Source organism: Sus scrofa, chromosome 15, assembly GCF_054392235.1.
Source record: "Sus scrofa isolate SSC_HxYL_T2T_F1_AM1 chromosome 15, Sscrofa_HxYL_maternal_Yorkshire_Landrace_v2.0, whole genome shotgun sequence".
Lineage (NCBI taxonomy): Eukaryota > Metazoa > Chordata > Mammalia > Artiodactyla > Suidae > Sus > Sus scrofa.
In genome coordinates this window covers 138,981,989-139,003,103 of record NC_139397.1, presented here as the reverse complement: position 1 = coordinate 139,003,103, position 21,115 = coordinate 138,981,989, and the positions used below count along the sequence as shown (strand labels likewise).

The window sequence follows — 21,115 nt, the reverse complement described above, 5'->3', positions numbered from 1 at the left end:
TATAACCTTGGTATATCTGAACAGGCTTTATATGATTACATCTTTTTTTGCCTAATTATACTGTGAGAGAGACATTCTGTCCCAGTGGGAAATGCTTCCCCTGCCCAGTATGATAAGACAGGGCATGCAAATCTCCCTCTTGTGTGCAATATTAATTAAACACACTAAAAAAGCCAATAGGGTTACCTGGGCCCACACAACATAAAATAAAAACTGGGAACTCATATTCAGTGACTAATAAAAATAATAATGGAGTTTCAGGGTTTGTTTTTTTTCTTTTGCTTTCTTTCCTTTTTTTTTTTTTTTTTTTTTTTTTTTTTTGCCTCTAGGGTAAATTGCTCTGGATTTAACTTGAAGACTCAGAAAGAGGGCTTTTATCACAAACTTTCAAAGACATAATAAATTGAACCCTAAAGTTATACAACATTGAACTCTGGGTTTTCAGTTTAGTTGGAAATCTTCTCACTGATATTAAAAAAAGAAAAGAAAAAAAAAAACAAACATAGTTGGGGAGTTTCTGTGTGGCTCAGTGGGTTAAGTATCCAGCATAGTCACTACAGGGATTGGAGTCGCGGCTGTGGCCTGGGTTCCATCCCTGGCCCAGGAACTTCTGCATGCCAAAAAGAAAGAAAATTAAAAAAGAAAGCAGAGTTAGGCAAATAAATCTTTTGAAATCATTTAAACATAAGAACAATTCTTTGAGGAATTAAGAGCAACTGTCTTTGGTAAATCTCTACATCAGAAATATAAATACAGGGAGTTCCCATCATGGCTCAGTGGTAGAACCCAACTAGGATCCATGAGGAGGCAGGTTCGATCCCTGGCCTTGCTCGGTGGGTCAAGGATCTGGCATTGCTGTGAGCTCTGGAGGAGGTCACAGACATGGCTTGGCTCCAGAGCTGCTGTGGCTGTGGCTAGCAGCTACAGCTCTGATTTGACCCCAGACTGGGAACTTTCATATGCTGCAGGTGCAGCTCTAAAAGAGAGAGAGGGGGAGAAAAAAGAAATAAAAATACAGCCCACAATGACTTGAGCCAATTTAACTGAGCCAAATTAACTCAATCTGGTAGAACCACCTGAAACAACCAAAAAAGGGGGGGTGGGGAGGGAAGAGGACTTTTCAAACTCAAACTGCTGAATAGGCTCTCTCACCCCACATCTAATGCACAGTGTCCCTAAGGACAAATCCAAACCTGAAAAGTCTTTTCCACCAATCGTAAAGCCTTACTGATCGGAGCAAATAAACTGAACACATTCCAACTGTTATTTATAAACTAGTAAGTTTATATTGTAATACCAGATTCATGATGTAAGCAGATAAGGTAGGAAGGTGGCTGGAGAAAGAGAACAAAGAAACATAACTTTCTGGACAGAAGAGAAGCCATTTTAGACCAAAGCCATTGTGTGATCACACAGACCCACTGGCAGCAATATTTGCTGTTGGAGAAGAATGGTCTCAGTTGTTAATAATTTTAAAGGAACCAAAGAATGCAAGAATAGCTATCACTAGGCCAGGGAAATGACCATATCAAGACAATAAAGACTCCTAGTTCTCTTTAGAAGGTAAAGATTAACCTGAAGCACATTCTTGAGCTGTTTTACAGGTTTCAGATCCCCCAGAGCACTCACCCACCAGACATACTGAAACCTGAAGAAACGCTGAATCCGACCTTTGTGATTCTTGTGACTTCAATCTACTAGAGCCTGGACTCTGTCAACCTTTGCCCCAATTTTATGCTGAATTCTTCTCTGCTCAAGCCCCTTCATGAATATGTATACACTGCTCAAAGTCCCTTCGTATGAGAATTCCCCCAATTTTGCTGTTCAGGGAAATATTCCTGGTGTTTTCCTTGTGCGTTGCTAGTAATAAAGTTCTTCCTTCTCCCAATCTTTGGCTTCGTTCTCTTTTGGCTTGACACCCACCAAGAGGTGAACTCAGTATGGGGGTAACAATGGCTAAAGTTTTAAAGTGAAGTTCTGAGATCCCTAGTTATGTCTGTGTGTATGTTATATGTATGATAGGTCTCTACTCCAGATAGAATTATCAAAATCAAATTTATAAAAGAGCTCTATTTAAGTGATTTAAAAATAAGTGCTTACAAATTAAAGATATCTACACATAACAGCGGGAGTTCCTGTCATGGCGCAGTGGTTAACGAATCCGACTAGGAACCATGAGGTTGCGGGTTCCATCCCTGCCCTTGCTCAGTGGGTTAATGATCTGGCGTTGCCGTGAGCTGTGGTGTAGGTCAAAGACACGGCTCGGATCCCAAGCTGCTGTGGCTCTGGCGTAGGCCAGCGGCTACAGCTCCAATTAGACCCCTAGCCTGGGGAACTCCACATGCCACGGGAGCAGCCCAAGAAATGGCAAAAAAAGACAAAAAAAAAAAAAAGATATAGATATCCCAAACAATTATATGGAATTCCTGGTATAATGTTATCTGTCATCATTCTAGCTATTACCTTAAAACATTGTATTTCACCGAAATCACTAGGTTTCTTGTCAATTTCTTTGTAATTAGATCTTCAACCATGCCGTTTCAAGTCTTCTATTATTTGTACTGACAGTCATTATATTATGCTGATGCTTTTATAAAATGAAGATCTTCAAGAAGATTCAAAAAAAGGACTTTTTGGCAAATATGTTTCTGATGCCCTTTTGCTCATACCACTGAACTAAAAGAAAACATGATGGTTTCATCCAGGTCAAAAGAAATTAATTACATGGGACTGCATGGACGGATAAATATGATTTATAATTTTATAACCTTTTGTCTGAAATATTACTGGATTTTGTTTTTCAGGCAACCTCTCTTCTTATTATGACCTACAACAAGTTGATAAAGTACACCTTTTTTTTTTCTGTCTTTTTAGGGCTGCACCTGCAGCATGTGGAAGTTCCCAGGCCAGGGGTCAAATCAGAGCTGTAGCCGCCAGCCTGCACCACAAGATCTGAGCCCCATTTGTGACTTACACCACAGCTCACCGCAATGCCAGATCCTTTAGCCCGATGAGCGAGGCCAGGGATTGAACCCGCATCCCTCATGGATACTAGCTGGGTTCATCACGGCTGAGCCACAACAGGAACTCCGATAAAGTACACCTTTGTAAATGGAAGATGAAACATTTATCTTTTTCCACTCTACCTGATCCCTCCAAGATTTGGCTTCTCCAACTGGCTCCCTTCTGGACTTGATGGCTTGTGATCAGACTACAATTAGTTATACTAATTGTTATTTTAATTTTTTCTCTTTGTTGTTTTCAAATTGTTTATGCTTTTGTCTCTCTGAGTACTGTTAGGTTCGCCAAGGGAGGAATGTGCCAGGACAGAGGAACATGCAAGTTCAAGTTGGTAAAGCAAGAGAGATTTATTAAGGCATCAGAGGGGGACAGGCTGAGCACAGGGTGGCACCAGCCCTGACTATGTGGATGCTAGGCTTATAAAGGATCTGTGGCAGGAATCTGTGGCTGGAGTTCATGGCAGAAACTTGTGGCAGGAATGAGGAGGGATAGGGGGTTTCAGTCCATTGACAGAGGGCCATTAGTTAATCCTTGTAGTAGTAAATCTATGCAGGCAGTTGTTTTCTGCAGGCCATTGATTCATGCTGCCCAACTTGAGCATTCATATTCTGGGAGAGGGTATCCACAGCAGGTCTCCAGGGTGAACAGGCACATTTGGGGGGTGGGAGGGTCTGTCTCCATCCTCCTGAGAATCTAACAAGTACTATGGCCTTATTAATGCCATAGCCGTATCACTAATATCCCATCTATTTTATAAGATTGTTGTCTTTTGCATTACCCAATGTGTAACCAATCCTTGGACAAAATTAATGATGGCTAAACATTTTCAGGCAATTGATCATACATAAATCTAAATGAAATCATTGTAATAAGGCAACTTTAGATAGGGGAAGAAGCAATAAGGGAAAGTATTTCCTGGATTATAGTAGGCAAGACAAACAATCCAGAGAATTTTAGATTATCAATAGGCACTAATTCAAAAATTGCACATTGAATGGCTTAACAACCTTTCATTCTTATCTAACCTAGGAATGAAAATCAAGCCATCATCAACTGCAGTTGTGTCCCCAGCACCACCCCCCACCACACACAGGGTGCACCCTGAGGGGAATTCAGGATGGAGAAGGACAGGAAAGATACTGGGAAGAAGGCCAGGGCTAGATACTGGCCCTGGATACTTAAGATGCATATCTAAGGAATAATTTCAATGAGCCTACACTCTTGCATCTTCCCATATATGGAAAATCATTAACTTGAGACGGCTGGGTTTTTTTGTGATTAGCAGTAATCTGTTGATGTTCAACTACATATTTTTATTTTCCAGCAAAAACTCCAATATATGCTAGCTCCTCTTTTACCTCTTTGGTTCCAGAGAGGCTATCTCCTGGGCTATAGCCCTCAGTAAGTTCTGAAATAAAACTTAATTTGCACTTTTAGGTTCTGTGTTTTTCTTCAATCAACAATAACTACTATTTTGAATATCTCTGGTACAGCATTAGACCCAATATTTTCAACCAAAAGCTTCAGTCACTCAGACTCAATAGAAAACAGGAATTTATTTATTGAGGGGTCCTTAACACTGAAGATCTAGGAGAACTCATTCTAGGTAATCCCAAAATACTGTCTAGATTATTAAGGAAGGTTATCGTTGATGGACAGTAAAATATCATGGTTCAGAGATCTGATGAAATGATTCCATTAATTTTTTGTTCACTTTTTGTTTTTGAACTCTCTAGGATCCCAAGTTCAGACATGACAGAGTGGTCAACCAGGAGGCAAGTTTCTGCCTCCTCCAGGGGATCCAATGAATTCTAGAAAGATTCAGACCTGGCTCATGAGAGCCAAGACTTTATATTATGATGGATATGATGTGGGACTGTTGTAGGAAATAAGACCCCATCCAGGGCCTGAGAATGCGCTCTTGTCTAACATGCGGAAGTGAATTGTCCAAGGAGACAAACATGCTGACAAAGCAAAATACTTTATTGGGAAGGGGCAGCTGGGTGGAGAACAGCAGGGTAAGGGAATCAAGGAGCTCTGCCAGATGGCTCGCAGTCTCCGGTTTCCTGGTAATGGGGTTAGTGTCTGGGTTGTCTCTGGCCAATCATCTTGCTAAGCCTATATTTGGTCTCGCTCATGGTCCTTCTTGGTAGCACACACCTCTTAGTCAAGATGGATTCCAGCACCAAGGATCCTGGGAGGCTGGTTTTCTTCTCCCTCCTATTGGCCCCTCTCACTTGCTCCTTGTTAGTCTTCAGGGCAGCACCATATTCCTTATCAGGGCCTCTGTTGTGAGATAACTCATGCCAGCAGCTATTATCTCCCTGGCCAAGGTGGCCAGTTTCAGTCAATGGTCCCCGGACAGAACTATCATAACTGCTACCATTTATCGAGAACCTACAATGTACATTTACAATGTACAGACATCGTGTAAATGCTTTTATGTAATATCTCATTTAATCCCCAAGCATCCTTGGGCTCATATTGATAGGGATGGAGTAGGATAGTTACACAGGTACTTGTAGAAGTCCAAATAGGGATCATAGATGAAGAGGGGAACCTAGGGGACTTTGGGAGGTCACTGTAAATTAATAACTGCTCCAGAGGGCCATCAGAACTAGGCAGGCTTCCTTGACTAGTCCAGGCATGAGATACACCTGGGGTCACTGGGTGGGGGATGGGGTGAGGCCTGCATTCAGGTTTAGACCAAGGGCAGGAGTTTAAGTGCCACCCTTCTGCTGATTTGAATAAACACCATGACAGTCCTAGTTTGACATTATAGAGTCAAATACTCTCTTACAGATGCAAAGGAGGAGGGAAGAGGTGGTCTTTCCTCACCCCCACTTCACTTGGATTATAAAACGGTAGCCCACCTAACCCTGGGGGCTGAGCCTCCTTGCCTGCCCACTTCATTCTCTCACAAGCATTTTATCTTCATAAATCCATTTCTTGCCTATCACTTTGTCTCTCACTGAATTCCTTCTGCACTGAGGCACAAAGCCCTGAACCTAAGTAAGTCCAGATGCTGGGTGAATGATTCTGATTTAAAAAGCATGGGTTCAAGTCCCAATCTGTGTTTTGGCTGGGTTCTGCTGCCAAAACTCAGCTGCTGTCCACCATTGCCAAATAGAAACATGGAGACAGAGTTTTGAGTGAAGGAGAGAAAGATAGCTTTATTGCTTTGCCAGGCAAAAGAGGCCACAGCAGGCTAATGCATTAAAGACTGTGCCCCCCCCCCTTGGGAAGGATTAGGAGGTGGTTTTATAGTTTGGGGAGTGGAAAATAGGGCCTCAGATAAGGATCAGGGTAGAGGCAAGCTTGCACTGTCTTTCAAAGCTGATGTTTAGTGGCCCCAGGACTGGTTCTGGTGGTCCTCCTTCTTCCCAGAATGAAGAAGGCTTTGTCAAGTAGTTCTTCCATTTGTTGGGGGTTTTAATTCGGCAGAAAGGCTCAAAGATATTGCTATGTATATTTCTTAAGGAGGAAACAGGACCCTGCCCCAAGTCTTCACTATTGCCTCTCCTTTTTTTTAAGATGTTTGTTTTTTCTATTATACTTGATTTACAGTGTTCTGTCAATTTTTGCTGTACAGCAAATTGACCCAGTCATATATACATACACATATTCTTTTTCTCACATCAGAACTAGGGCAGGAGTTTAAGTGCCCATCCTTCATCATGTTCCATCACAAGTGGCTAGATATTGTTCCCTGTATAGCAGGGTCTTATTGCTCATCCACTCCAAATGCAGTAGTTTGCATCTAGTAACCGTAAACTCCCAGTCCATCCCACTCCCTCCCCCTCCCCCTCAGCAACCACAGCTTTGTTCTCCAAGTCCATGAGTTTGTTTCTTTTCAGTAGATAGGTTCATTTGTGCCATATATTAGATTCCAGATATAAGTGATATCATGGGGTATTTGTCTCTTTTTGACTTACTTCACCTAGTATGAGAGTTTCTAGTTCTATCCATGTTGCTGCAAATGGCATTATTTTGTTCTTTTTTATGGCTCAGTAGCATTCCATTATGTATATGTACCACATCTTAATCCATTCATCTTTGGATGGACATTTAGGTTGTTTCCATGTCTTGGATATTGTGAATAGTGCTGAAATGAACATAGGGGTGCATGTATCTTTTTCAATGAACATTTTTTCCAGATATATGCCCAGGAGTGGGGTGGCTGGGTCATATGGTAGTTCTATATTTAGTTTTTTGAAGTGCTTTCATACTATTTTCTCTTGATGACTCCTACCTGGTCTCTGCATCCCCTCCCTTCCCTGATTAGCAAATGCCCTTTGGAACTCAGGGAAGGTCACGGAGGCTGAGGCTTATTCCTTAAAAACAAGAAATGGAGGACACAGAAAGGCTTGTGTGCCTAGGAGCCCCACAGGGCACTAGCTAAGTTACAGTTCAAGTCCCGGAATGTGGGTTCAAGTCCCAATCTGGGTTCTGGCTAGGTTCAAGCCATAAGTGCTGTCAGTTTCAATATTATTATGTCTTATTTTAAGAAAAAATTGAGGCTCATATAAGTGAAGGAACTTATTCAAAGTCATGTCATGAAGGGTCTGCCTCCAAATTACGTTCCTAAAAAGTTCTAGAACCAACGGTGGCCCAGGGATAGCCCTCACCTACTACAGAATCAAAAAGCCTGGCCAAGTAGAACAGCTAAATCAGCTTTCACCCGTTCCAATCCCATCCTCAAACTGCCCCTTGGAACTTGGCGTAGAGGGAGAAACAAACAGCAGTGTCCCACTTTTTGTTCAAATGTAATTGAATCGGTTCATTGTTTTCTTTAATCGGAGTCTCCTGTGAGCCAACAAATTGTCAGCACACAAATTGAAAGCAGTTCTAACACAATGATGGTTGAATGTGTGTGATAATAAGATGTAAGGGGAGCTGGTAGGATTTAGGGGGCCGTCTTGCTATCTTGATTGTCAATAATGACAATGAGTTCACGTAAGGGCATCCATGGCCTTGTTCAAAATTCAACATTTGTTTTCCCTTCAGAAGCTCTGAATTATTTATTTTACTTCACTGGAGTTTGACTATTTGCTTTTTTTTTTTTTTTTTTTCTTCCCTAGGGCTGCTCCTGCGGCACATGGAGGTTCCTGGGCTAGGGGTCTAAACGGAGCTGTAGCTGCTGGCCTATGCTACAGCCGCAGCAACACCAGATCTGAGCCAAGTCGACAACCTACACCACAGCTCACAGCAATGCTGGATCTTTAACCCACTGATGGAGGCCAGGGATTGAACCCGCAACCTCATGGTTCCTAGTCCGATTTGTTAACCACTGAGCCATGATGGGAACTCCCCCATTTGCTTTTTAAAAATATAAGAATATTTATGATTTAGATACATTAAGTAGTTTATTTAAAATATTAAATATCTTAAATGTAGAATTTGCTGGGTTTTGCTATCTCTATTTAGTATCATTTGCTTCAGATAATAAATGGGAAAATGGGAGTTCCCATTGTGGCTCAGCAGGGTAAGAACCCAACATAGTGTCCATGAGGATGTGGGTTCGATCTCTGGCCTTGCTCAGTGGGTTAAGGATCTGGCATTGCCACGAGCTGTGGCATAGGTAACAGATTTGGCTCAGATCTGGCATTGCTGTGGCTGTGGTGTCAGCCAGCACCTACAGCTCTGATTTGACCCCTGGCCTAAGAACGTCCATAGGCCACAGGTGCAGCCATAAAAATACATATATATATATATACACAAAAAATACAAACAAAAGCATGCATTAGAAAAAGTCATGACTCACTACACTCAAGGTCTCACAGTATTGCAGAGGAAAATGAGTTGCAGACAGTGCCCCAGTCCCCGGTGATAAGCACCATAACAGGGGTATGGATACAGTGCTACAGAAATGCAGGTATGAGAGAATATACCCTGTGAAAGATATCCAGGCAGAAGAAGCTGTATGGACAGAAGTACTTGTGTAAGACATTACTGGGGTTGTGTAGGTCTATGACCGTGGCAGCACTGGTAGCAGATACAGAAATACGACAGTAGTTACCACCTTTTTTTTTTTTTTTTTAAGGGCCGCAGGCATGGCATATGGAAGTTCCCAGGCTAGGGGCTGAATCAGAGCTACAGCTGCCAGCCCATGTCACAGCCAAAGCGACGCAGGATCCAAGCCACCATGTCCGTGACCTGCAGCTCACGGCAGCGCTGGGTCCTTAACCTACGAGCAAGGCCACAGATCAAACCCAAGTCCTCATGGATACGAATTGTGTTTGCTTCTGCTGTGCCACAACAGGAACTCCAACAGCAATTGCCTCCTGCTTCTGAGATCAGAGGTAAATCAATTTCAACTTCAATTCCATGTTTTTTACAAAATCTGTACAAAGAGACTGTCACATTTTTAAATAAAGATAATTTTTAAGTGCATTGTGTATTTGAGAATATGGCTAGGAAGTGAAGAGAGATCAAAATGCAAGGTGGGCTATGAGCCTGGGAAAGATCTGGGGTTAAGACAGCCCCAGATTCTTTCCGAATTAAGAGGATTGACCTATAGGAGTTCCCGTCGTGGCTCAGTAGTTAACGAATCCAACTAGGAACTATGAGGTTGTGAGTTCGATCCCTGGCCTTGCTCAGTGGATTAAAGATCTGACGTTGCTCTGAGCTGTGGTGTAGGTCGCAGACATGGCTTGGATCCCAAGTTTTTGTGGCTCTGGCACAGGCCAGCGGCTGCAGCTCCGATTGGACCCCTAGCCTGGGAACCACCATATGCCGCAGGAGCGGCCCTAGAAAAGGCAAAAAAAAAAAGACAAGAAAAAAAAAAAAAAAAAAAGAGGATTGACTTATATATGTGAGCAGTGGTTCTCAATCCTGGCTGAGGAGCTCGAAAAATACCGAGGCCACAGCCAGACTAACGAAAGGGAACCCCAGGGGTAGGATCCAGGGCCCTGTAAAATGGGTTGAATACAGCCAGACATGAGTGCTCTAGAGTAAGTGTACCCTGACGGGGGTTCTGGAGGCAGGAAGAGAGGCCATGAGACCAGGAGAATGAGAGGAAGCCCTGAGGAGGGCCGTGACCTGACCCATGGCATCTTAAGGCTGAGAGAGGGAGGAGTTTAGAGGGCAGGAGGGAGAAAGGGCATTTGGGTGGTGGAGACCATCCACCAGGGCCTAGAGTATTTGGATGGAAGCAAGAAGCGATCTCATGACTAGAACAAGAATGGTGAGATTGGTCAGAGTGGGTTTAATTTATTTTCAAATATTACCATTAAACCCTTGGCTTCTGATGCAATAGAATGTGATTATTTTTTTTCAGCCACACATCGGTTATGTCCTTAACTATTGAGTTATTATTGATTTTCAGTTACCTTCATCTTTCAAATATTAGATACATGGATTCTGGGGTTAGTTTCTAATTGATCATTACTTATAAGCTACAATTTGCTTCATTATCAATAATAATGTTACCATTTTAAACTCTGGAGTCTGCTGGTCTGGAGCAGGGTTACACAGCCTCAGAGATTGACTTTTTTGTGTTGCATCATTCTTGGGGGGTGGGGGAGCCACCCGTCCTGGGTAGTGTAAGGATGTGGAGCAGCATCTCTAGATGCTACTGACTAAATGCCCGTTACATCCCCCATCACCACCCCCAGGTGGGACAACCAAAAATGTCTCCAGTCATTGCCAAGTGCACTTTGGGGATAAAATCACCACCCTCCTCCCAAAGATGGGAATTGCTGGGCTAGAGTTTAATTCTAGACCAATTCTTCTCAGTGTGTGTGGGTGTGTGTTGATTTTGTGGTTCTGGAGTATGGACCCTGAAATTTTGCATGTGTAACAAGCTTTAAGGTAGAGCAGCTACTATTCCTTTAGGAACAAGGCTTTTAAATAATCAGGTGCTAGATCCTGGTTATACAGAGAGAGAGAGTGCGAAAGGGCTGATTTCAATGAGAACGGGAATCATGTTTATTGCAGCTCTTCATTAATGCACTTGTGAGTTGATCATAATCTCTGAGTATTTACAGGATCATTTAATACCATGTCACAGAATTCATAAGTAAGGCCCCACAAATACGAATGCTATCATCTTATAGCCTACCACCTGCCATTAAGGAGGTAACACTAGGAGTTCCCATTGTGACTAGTATCCGTGAGGATGCAGGTTCAATCCCTAGCCCTGATCAGTGGGCTAAGGATCCAGCACTGCAGGGAGCTGTGGTATAGCCTGCAGACGTGGTTCGGATCCTGTGTTGCTGTGGCTGTGGTGTAGGCTGGCAGCTGTAGCTCTGATTCGACCCCCTACCCTGGGAATGTTCATATGCCGCAGGTACAGCCCTAAAAGACAAAAAAAAAAAAAAATACTATACACCTGGAAGTCTTTTTAATTGCCATATTGTTAACCCTTTCCAATTGCAAGAAGCACGCTTATAGGAAGCAAATGTTTCCATTCAGTCATGTGATACACTTCTAATCACACTCCATTATCCAATCAAAGTCCATTTTTGGATCTTGGGTAAAACGTTGTCCCTTTAAATAGCTGCGGAGTCTATCTGGGAGCTGACGTATATTCAAATGGTCCACCCAGATGCGTCTCACATGACGGAACAGATGGGATTCAGAAGAGCTGCACTGGAAAAGGCATTTCTCAAAATTAAATAATATTTTTTCCAGCTTACCAAATTAGAACTATACATCCCCTGAAATGATACCCCCAGAAGACAGTCTCCAGGACAATGTCCCTGCTAAGAATCTGTTTAACATTTATTCAGTTCACAAACACTTACCGACCCCTTGCAATGGGACAGTAACAGTTGCAGGAGCCAGAGAGAGGGCTGTGAGCCTGGCAGACAATACTTGGTCTAGTAGGGCAGACGGACCGCGCAGGAGATCGTTTCACTTAGTGATAAGTGAGTGCCCGGAGGAAAATCCTCACAAGGTGGGGGTGGGGGGAGGGGGCGGGTGGTCCGGGCAGGCCTCTCTCAGGAAACGCTGCATGGACTGCGCGCTCCAGTCAAGGAGATAGCCCTGCAGAGATCTGGAGGAAGAACATTTCAGAGGAAGGTCCAGGGATGCGATTTAAGAATCGTGGACTGAGAAGGAAGGAAAAGGAAAGCACAAAATCAAGAGCCACAAAAGAAGGACGGGCCTTGTTCCTGCCCTGCCACTCACTAGTTCTTGGAAGCTGAGCAAAGCTCCCTGATTCGTCCTAGGTCTGTGTCTGCAAAATCGGGGTGGGATGGGGGGTGAGCTAGATCAGTGGCTGCATCTTACAATCACCTGGGAAACTTACCAAACACTGATGACTTCATCAGTGGGGATGGGGGGGGCAGCCTTGGATGGGAGTCAGGGTGGGGTGGGAGCTTTTAACAATCCCCAGGTGATTCTAATGTACACAGCAAGCCGCTTGAGAGCCCTGAACTGGGTTATCTGTGAAGTTCTGTCCCAGCCCTACCACCTGCAGGTATAGGGTCGACACTGTGGCAACAGTTAACTGACCTCAGCCAGCCCAGCCTCCCTGGGCCGCAGTGTCTCCTGCTGCTGGGTGTGGGGAGTTGACCTGGATTTCTCTCTCCTCTTTCATATTATTATTATTATTCTATGACACAGTTAGACTGCTTGCTTATTTAGCCACAGGGCTGAAATCGAATCTTGGGCCAGCCTCCGGTTTCCCAGCCGGAGGAGGTAACGGGATATTCCCTGCAGGCTGTCTTTCTGTCCTTTAGCCTCTCCAAAGCACGTGGACTTTTCCATCCCTTTCAGCTGTAGCATGAAAGGAGGAAGGACTCCGGTCATCCTAGGCATTTCCTTTAGAAGTGGAGGCAAACAATAAAGAGCTCTCCGCTTGGCAGCCAGGTAAACTCAAGACAAGTTTAGACGCAATGGAACTGGGACCATCATTGAACAAAAAGGGAGTGAGGATGTTTGTTTTCTTCCTGGACGATTTTCTTCCCCCAACCTTTTTGAAATTCTGTAAGACCTAATCCAAAAAGACAGGTAGTGTATTCAAAGGCCAAATCTCACTCAAGGGCTTAACTCTGTTAATGACCAGGGCCGCTAAATTCCAGCTCAAGAAGATTAGCCAAGTTAAGTCGTTGGCATTAGGGTCTGCTCTAACACCCGAGCCCGCTGAGAAGCTGTCATCCCTCCTTCTCACCAATCCCCCCCGGAAACTCCCAATAATAGCAACTTAATCTATGAAGAAGGCAAGAAAGGGAGAGACCTCAGTACAGCCTGTGCTGCTGAGCTGTTCTTTAGAAAGAGAATGGGATCCACATGTATATTCGCTCACAGCCGCATTAAACAAGGAAAAGGAAAGATGGCATTAATTGGGATGCATATTTTCTTTTACTCTGTCATATCATTTCACCACGTGATGGATTTAAAAATTTCATGAGTGAGATGTTTACATTGTCTTTTTCTTAGCAAATCTTCAACCTCCCCTGGGTATTTTACAGCACAACTCAATTCAAACGAGACACCTTTCCGGCGTTAATAGGCTATGTGTGGCTCGTGACCACGGGGCCCCGGAGGAACCTGTTCGTTTTTTGCAGTGCTGGCAGCAGGAGGTTGAGAAAGGGTAGGTTTGGGAGTTCCCGCTGTGGCGCAGTGGAAATGAATCCGACTAGTATCCATGAGGATGTGAGTCTGATCCCCGTCCTCCTCAATCAGTGGGTTAAGGATCCAGTGTTGCCCTGAGCTGTGGTGTAGGTCACAGACGTGGCTCGAATGCTGAGCTGCTGTGGTGTAGAAAGGCAACTGCAGTTCCTGCCCAGGAACTTGCATATGCCCTGAGTGTGACCCTTAAAAAAAAAAAAAAAAAGTGTAGGTTGGTGTGGGGGAGGGGGGTGGGGCCTACTAAATATTTCTTGAAATAAATATGCAATTGGATGAGCCTACCTAGGAAACCATGGCGGCAAGTTCTTTCTTCTGGAAGTGATGTGGGGCTGTGGAGTCAAATAGATTTAGGTTCAAATTCTTTAGCCTATTTAAGCGAAAGTCACATGATTTGAGGCAAGCTGCTTACTTTTCCCCACCTGTAAAATGGGGAAAACTCCTCTTCCTCTGACTCTTATGAGAATTACGTGGGGAAATATTCAAAAGCATCCAGCAGAGCACTGATCACAGACTGGTCCCCGAGGAAAGACACATCCTCTTTGGTGTGTGTGTGTCCTTGTATATGGCAGGTAACCAGCAAAAGTTTGTGGAGTCCATTATAAAACTGTGGCATAAGCAGAAGCAGCCATCACAAACCTGATTCTCTCTCTCTTTTTTTTTTTTTTTTGCCTTTTCTAGGGCCGCTCCTGAGGCATATGGAGGTCCCCCGGCTAGGGATTGAATCGGAGCTGCAGCCTCCGGTCTACGCCAGAGCCACAGCAACGCTGGATCCGAGCCGCATCTGCAACCTACACCACAGCTCACGGCAGGGCCGGATCCTTAACCCACTGAGCAAGGCCAGGGATTGAACCCTCAACCTCCTGGTTCCTAGTCGGATACATTAACCACTGTGCCACGACAGGAACTCCCAACCTGATTCTCTTTAATAGATGCTCAAGAGCCTTAAACCACATGTGTTGCAATAAATCCAAAGGCTTATTCATTTCTGTGTTTTCCTCTAATGTCTCTGACTTTTACACAAGAACTGCTCCTTGGAGCAAGCTGCCCCATCAGTTGGGAACATGGACCTCGGATTTAGTGAAAATTTTAATTTTTCTAAAATTTCACTTTACCATTCTTTTAGATGACTTGTCTTTACTGAAACAGAAGGCTGTCATTTCCTTTTTTCTTTTTAGGGCCGCACCTGTGGCATATGGCAGTTCCCAGGCTAGGGGTTGAGTTGGAGTTGCAGCTGCCAGCCTACACCACATCCACAGCAATGCCAGATCCCCGCCGAATCTGTGGCCTACACCACAGCTTACAGCAAAGATCCTTAAACCACTGAGCAAGGTCAGCGATCAAATCTGCATCCTCACGGACAATGTGTTGTATTCTTAACCCACTGAGCCACAAGGGAAACTTCAAGCCTGTCATTTTCTTTTATCTCAGACTCCACTGTTAGATGAAAATCAATTGTCCTTCACTCTCTACTTCAGAAAAGTCCCCTGATAAAGTATGAGCCCCAGTCAGTGCATATGAAGCCACAAAGGATCCTTTGGGGCCCTTCTGGGTACAAGAGCCCCTCCGTGTTCCCCATTTCTTGTTGGTAAAGAAAAGGCTTCAGGAGTTCCCATCATGGCTCAGTGGGTAAGAACCTGACTACTATCCATGAGGACACGAGTTTGATCCCTGGCCTTGCTCAGTGGGTTAAGGATCCAGCGTTGCCGTGAGCTGTGGTGTAGGTCACAGACACGGCTTGGATCCCGAGTTGCTGTGGTATAGGGCGGTGGCTACAGCTCTGACTCAACCCCTAGCCTGGGACCTTCCATATGCTATAGGTTCAGCCCTAAAAAGACAAAAAAGAAAAAGGCTTCAGTCTCCTAGGCCTTCCCCTAGGGCAGGCTCCAGCCATTAATGATTAGAACAATAGAGTCACAAGCCTCCTGGAGGACTAATGATGACAATGTGATGCCTATCTTTGAGTTGTTCTGCAGAAACTAAGACACCCCCCTACCCCTGCCCCCGGCGGAGGCTGGTAACTGTATACTGACCACAAGCTTGTAGACCCCAGGCTGACTGTAACCAGAAGGCTGATGATTGAGTTTCCCAAGACATCACCCTGTTCCCTCACCTCCAGCCGATCAGAAGAAGATCTCTAAATGTATCAGACAAACCCTACAACCCTCTCCCCAACACTGTCTTTGAAAATCTTGCCTAAAAGCCAATAGGAAGTTCATGTCTTTTGCACATGAGCTGCCCATTCTCCTTGCTTGTCACCCTGCAAATAAATCTTGACTTTGCTGCAAATACCCACTGTTGGGGCTAGGCTCTCTGTGCTGTGAGCACACCAGCCCTTGCTTGGTAATATAGGGTCCTGTGAACCTTCCTGCCTGCCTTCATAAGGAGAGTACGGACTGAGAATGGAAAGACGTGAAGAAAAAGGTCAAAGGCAGAGCAGACAGTGTCAGTAAATCACCGGATCCCTACTTTCAAAATCTATATGATGTTAGACATTTTTTAAATTTGGAAAAGACAAAAAATAACAAGTTAAAAACAGTTTAGGGAGTTCCTGTCATGGCTCAGGGGAAACGAATCTGACCAGGATCCATGAGGACACAGGTTGGATCCCTGGCCTTGCTCGGTGGGTTAAGGATCCCGTGTTGCTGTGAGCCATGGTGTAGGTCATAGACACGGCTTGGATCTGGCGTGGCTGTGGGGTAGGCCAGCAGCTAGAGCTCCAATTTGACCCCTAGCCTGGGAAACTCCATATGCTGTGGGTATGGCCCTAAAAAGACAAAAAAGAAAAAAAAAGGAAAAAATAAGTTTGGGGTTGATGGTGGAGGAGTTCACACATGAGTGGAGGGTGGGGGACATGGGAACGCTCTGTACTTTCTGCTCAATTTTGTTGTGAACTTAAAGCTACTCTAACACATGCACCCGCATGTTCATTGCAGCACTACTCACAATAGCCAAGACATGGAAACAACACAAATGTCCATCAACAGAGGATTGGATTCGGAAGATGTGGTATATATACACAATGGAATACTACTCAGCCATAAAAAAGAATGACATAATGCCATCTGCAGCAACATGGATGGAACTAGAGAATCTCATACTGAGTGAAATGAGTCAGAAAGACAAAGACAAATACCATATGATATCACTTATAACTGGAATCTAATATCCAGCACAAATGAACATCTCCACAGAAAAAAAAATCATGGACTTGGAAAATAGACTTGTGGCTGCCTGATGGGAGAGGGAGGGAGAGGGAGGGATCGGGAGCTTGGGCTTAGCAGACACAACTTAGAATAGATTTACAAGGAGATCCTGCTGAATAGCATTGAGAACTATGTCTAGATACTCATATTGCAACAGAACAAACGGTGGGGGGAAAAATGTAATTGTAATGTATACATGTAAGGATAACTTGATCCCCTTGCTGTACAGTGGGAAAAAAATAAAAAAAAAAACTCTGTCAAATAATTCTAACACATTAAAAAAAAAAAAAACTACTCTAAAAAGTGAAGTCTCTTGAAAAAGCAAAAAAAGAGACGGGGCTCAGGTTTAAAAAAAAAAAAAAAAGCCAAATTATATACACAGAATAATAGAGGGGCCACTATGTTAATGTGTGCAAATTATATTTTTTCTTTTTTAGCCATAATGAGACCTAGTAAAAGAGTTTCCAAGAAATCCAGCTGCTTGAACTAACATAGAGGCAAAGCTCAATTAAGAACTGCAATTAGCAAGTCAATAACATTTGGATGTCAGCTTGCACGGCTGTTGTTTTGCCAGATCTAGGCCTGGCAGAGCCAAAAACAAGCACAAGTGTATGTGTGTATCTTTGTGCAAACCAATCAGAGTATGATTTCCAATGCACAGATTCTAATATTATGTACCTAATAAGACTGAAAAGACACAGGGTTGATTAGTGTCCTAGTTTAGGTGCCCTCAGAGCAGACCCTAAGACAACTCCGAGTCAGGTGTTTTGGGAGAGACATCTAAGGAAAGCACTAACAAGGGAGCAGGAAAGTGAGAAGGGGTAGAAAGTTCCAAAAATAAGTAGTATGTAAATGAGCGGTTTTCCCCTCCAGGTATCGGCTCAGTCTCCCTAGAGACTCTCCAAGGAGTCACACAGAAGCTTCTCAGGACAGCCCCACGGAGAAGAGAAGCTGGGCTGTTTTTCCACATACTCTTGTCTCCTCACTGGCTGAGCCCTGCCTGAGGTTATTAAGTTCCTAAGCCTTCTAGGCTTCCTTGAGCTATAAAAACAGAACAGACACAAAAAAGCTTTTGAACAACAAAGTCCTGACAGAAAAGCAGAGGATGGATGCTCCTTTTTTATTTTAATTTTTTGTTTTTATAAAACATTTGCAAAAACAAATGTATAACATATAACCTTCTATAACTTTCAGGTGTACCACTAATTCGAAAGATAGGTGAACCCCTGTGTTCATCACAGCATTACTTAAAATTGCCAAGATGTGGAAACAACCTAAGTGCCCACTGACAGATGACTGGATAAAGATGTGGTTTTCATATACAATGACGTATTACTCAGCCATAAAAACTGTGCCCACTCCTTGAGGTGAGAAGTTGTTCTGTGCAAGGAACTGTCCATGGCAGCTGCCTGTGAACTCTGAGGGGGCAGAGGAGACAGACAGGGGAGGGCCAGGGAGGGAGAATGAAGTTGGTCTCGAATTGCTCTTTTTAGAAAAAATACTTATCAATAGATGCATTTTGTTAGCTCATAATTATGTTCTGATATTTTGTTGTTTGCTTGCTTCCTTCATTTTTTTCTTGGTGTTTTAAAGTAAAAAAAAAAATTCTTTTTAGGAGACCAATTCATTTTTTTTATGATTTTTATTTTTTCCATTATAGTTGATTTACCAAAAACCTGTCTTCAGCTTTTTTTCGTCAGACCCTCACACTTTCCTGGGAAGGGAGCTTGTGCATCCAAACTGGCCCACCACCACCTGGTGGCATTTTCTGGGATTGCAGGCAAAGAACTTCATCAACAACACTGAGGGTATGTATAGTCAATTAAGTCTGACATGTATCCTTGGAGAAAAAGACCACTGAAATGTAAAGACTTGGGGCATAGGGGTTTCGGTGGCATAGGTCGCATAGCCACTTACATATATGAAAAGAGACGGAAATGAATTAGTCCTTCTCCCCCCATCCAGTCATTCTTTTTTATTAGCAAAACAACGGTTTGGTTTGATTTTTGTTTTTTGTTTTTTATAAATTAGGCCTCTGAAATTGACTCTTAAAAATGGTTAAAATGGGAGTTCCCTGGTGGCCTAGCAGTAAAGAATGCGGCATTGTCACTGCTGTGGTGCGGGTTCTATCAGAGACCCAGGAACTTCTACATGTCATAGGAGGGGCCAAACACAAAATAATAAATAAATAAATAGCATCTGTCCCCATCACTCCTTAAAAAAAATATGTTTAAAATGGAAATTTTTGTTATGTATATTTTACTGCAATAAAACATTTTAAAGAAGGGTGATAGTAAGAGCAGACATTTTTAAACATTTAATGTCATTGGAAGCTATAAACTATCCACATATATCAAATTTCATCCCCTTTATTGCTATTGTAATACTAAAAGTCTTAAAGGGGTTCCTTTCCCCTCTCTCCTCAAGGAAGGATGCTCAAATAATTTCTTAAGCCAAATCAGAAGGACTGTCAAATTACTGGACTCCTGGGAGACAAGTACTTTGTAAACATGCTGACTAATTAGTATTTCACTCTATCATGCCTTGAGTATTTTTAAAATGCCAAGTGGTTATGAATCATCCTGTCAATTACTGATCAAGGAGAATGAAGCTTAGTTTGATGTCTGTATCTAAAGGTAGGTCCACGGATAGAGCAATAACTTATTTTAATGTCCAAAATCCATGGTCATGAAGTTGACTGATTTATGGCAATGGCTGGAGAAAATGAGAGTCTTGTTTCAGGAATTATCCAGCCTGGCCTAATTTCCCTGTGGAGCTGAGAGCTGGGAGCTGGGAGAATCCACTTGGTACAATGCACTAGTGTTGTGCTCGGGAAATTCAAGGGCCCAGGGATTACCTAGAGGTGCAAAAAGGGAATGCAAGGGGCCCAACTCGAATATACTGAACAGCCTACACCTAACATCCCTAAGATGCTTAATGATCCAGAAAGAGAGTTGCAGATTTGAAGATCAAACTAAACCCTGGGAGACCTATTGTCTCAGTCATTCAGGTAGCCACTTGACTATCTAAATACTAGTAATTATTATTAACCATTGTTCAAAAAAAAAAAAAAAAAAAAGAAGAAGAAGAAGAAACTTCCCAGAGGTCCTCAGCATGCGTATTCAGATTTGCGTGGCCCCATGCTAACTGAAACCCCACCTAGCCCTTTGTCGTTCTCTCTTCCAGAACCCTGGTCCTGCTTTTTGAGCAAGGCCCAGCTGCAAAGAATCTTTGCTGTCCACCTCAGGAGCTATCAGACTTATACTCTGTATATGTTCAATGAACGTTCTTTTCAACACACATCTCGTCCTTTCAATTTCTGTTTAGAAAAAACTACTGACTTTGCATTCAAGTGACTCAGCTCTCTTTGTTAAACAAACCAATAAATTCAACTTTGTTTTAGACTGCTATAGGGCCATCTTTGTTTCCTTCTTCTTACACCACACAATATAGAATACCTGAAGGGAAATCAAAGAGCAGTGAATATTTCAGGGGCACTTATACCAGGGACTGAAAATCCATGTGGCTTCAGGGGCCAGGTCAGTAACCCAGAAGAGAGAATGGGCTGGAGTGATACCAGGAGGATGGAGGGAGCTCGGCAAACTGGGAAGTAGGTACCTCTTCTAAATGGAAGCTGATTCTCAGCTCCAGGAACTGGATTTCTGGCAATGTGGCAATGCTTGGCTACAGTCAAACCATCTTCTGATTCTTTTAGAAAAGTCATACGTTTCTTTTGGCTGTGCCCAGGACATGCAGAAGCTCCCAGGTCAGGGATCGAACGTGAGCCACAGCAGTAACCAGAGCTACAGCTATGCCAGATCCTTAACCCACTGAGTCACCAGGGAACTCCCATAAATGTATAGTTTAATGTGACCATTCTAATGCATATAAAAGCTAAATAAAACAGAGCCACAGACAAAGTAAGGCCTGTGGACAGCTGATTTGTGACTGCAGGTTTAGAGTATTTTAGATATTATGTTGGGCAGTGGTGCTAATAAAAGAGGCTACAGTCTAAAAAGGAAACAAACAAGCAGGTGTTAAGATACTACATAAAATGCTAAAGAGGGGTTCAAGGCTGACAAGGGACAAGGAGGAACTAGAAACCCTCCTGAGAGCTAACTCTGTCCCATCTTGCCTTTGCCGGATGTGTCAGACTGTTTTTGCGGACCTCGAGAGTGTGAAGGTCACGTCTCAGATCTACAGTGTCAGTACAGGAACCCACATCCCAGTAAAGTAAGCCCGTTTCTTATTGCAAGAACATTCATCTTAGTACTGGCTGTTGACCTTTCACCTCCCCCCATCACCGAGCCCAA

General features: G+C 43.4%; 1 protein-coding gene across 1 annotated transcript in view; it reads right to left on the bottom strand.

The window, feature by feature from the left end:
• Positions 1-10,932: 10,932 nt before the first annotated feature.
• Positions 10,933-21,115, bottom strand: part of MOGAT1 (monoacylglycerol O-acyltransferase 1) — a 77,829-nt gene continuing 67,646 nt past the window's right edge. The window contains exons 7-8 of the mRNA XM_084999075.1: positions 13,882-13,928; positions 10,933-13,784 (exon numbers count right to left, since the gene is read on the bottom strand). Coding sequence (XP_084855201.1) covers positions 13,882-13,928 — 47 coding nt within the window. The 3' untranslated portion in view covers positions 10,933-13,784. The remainder of the gene's footprint in view (positions 13,785-13,881; positions 13,929-21,115) is intronic.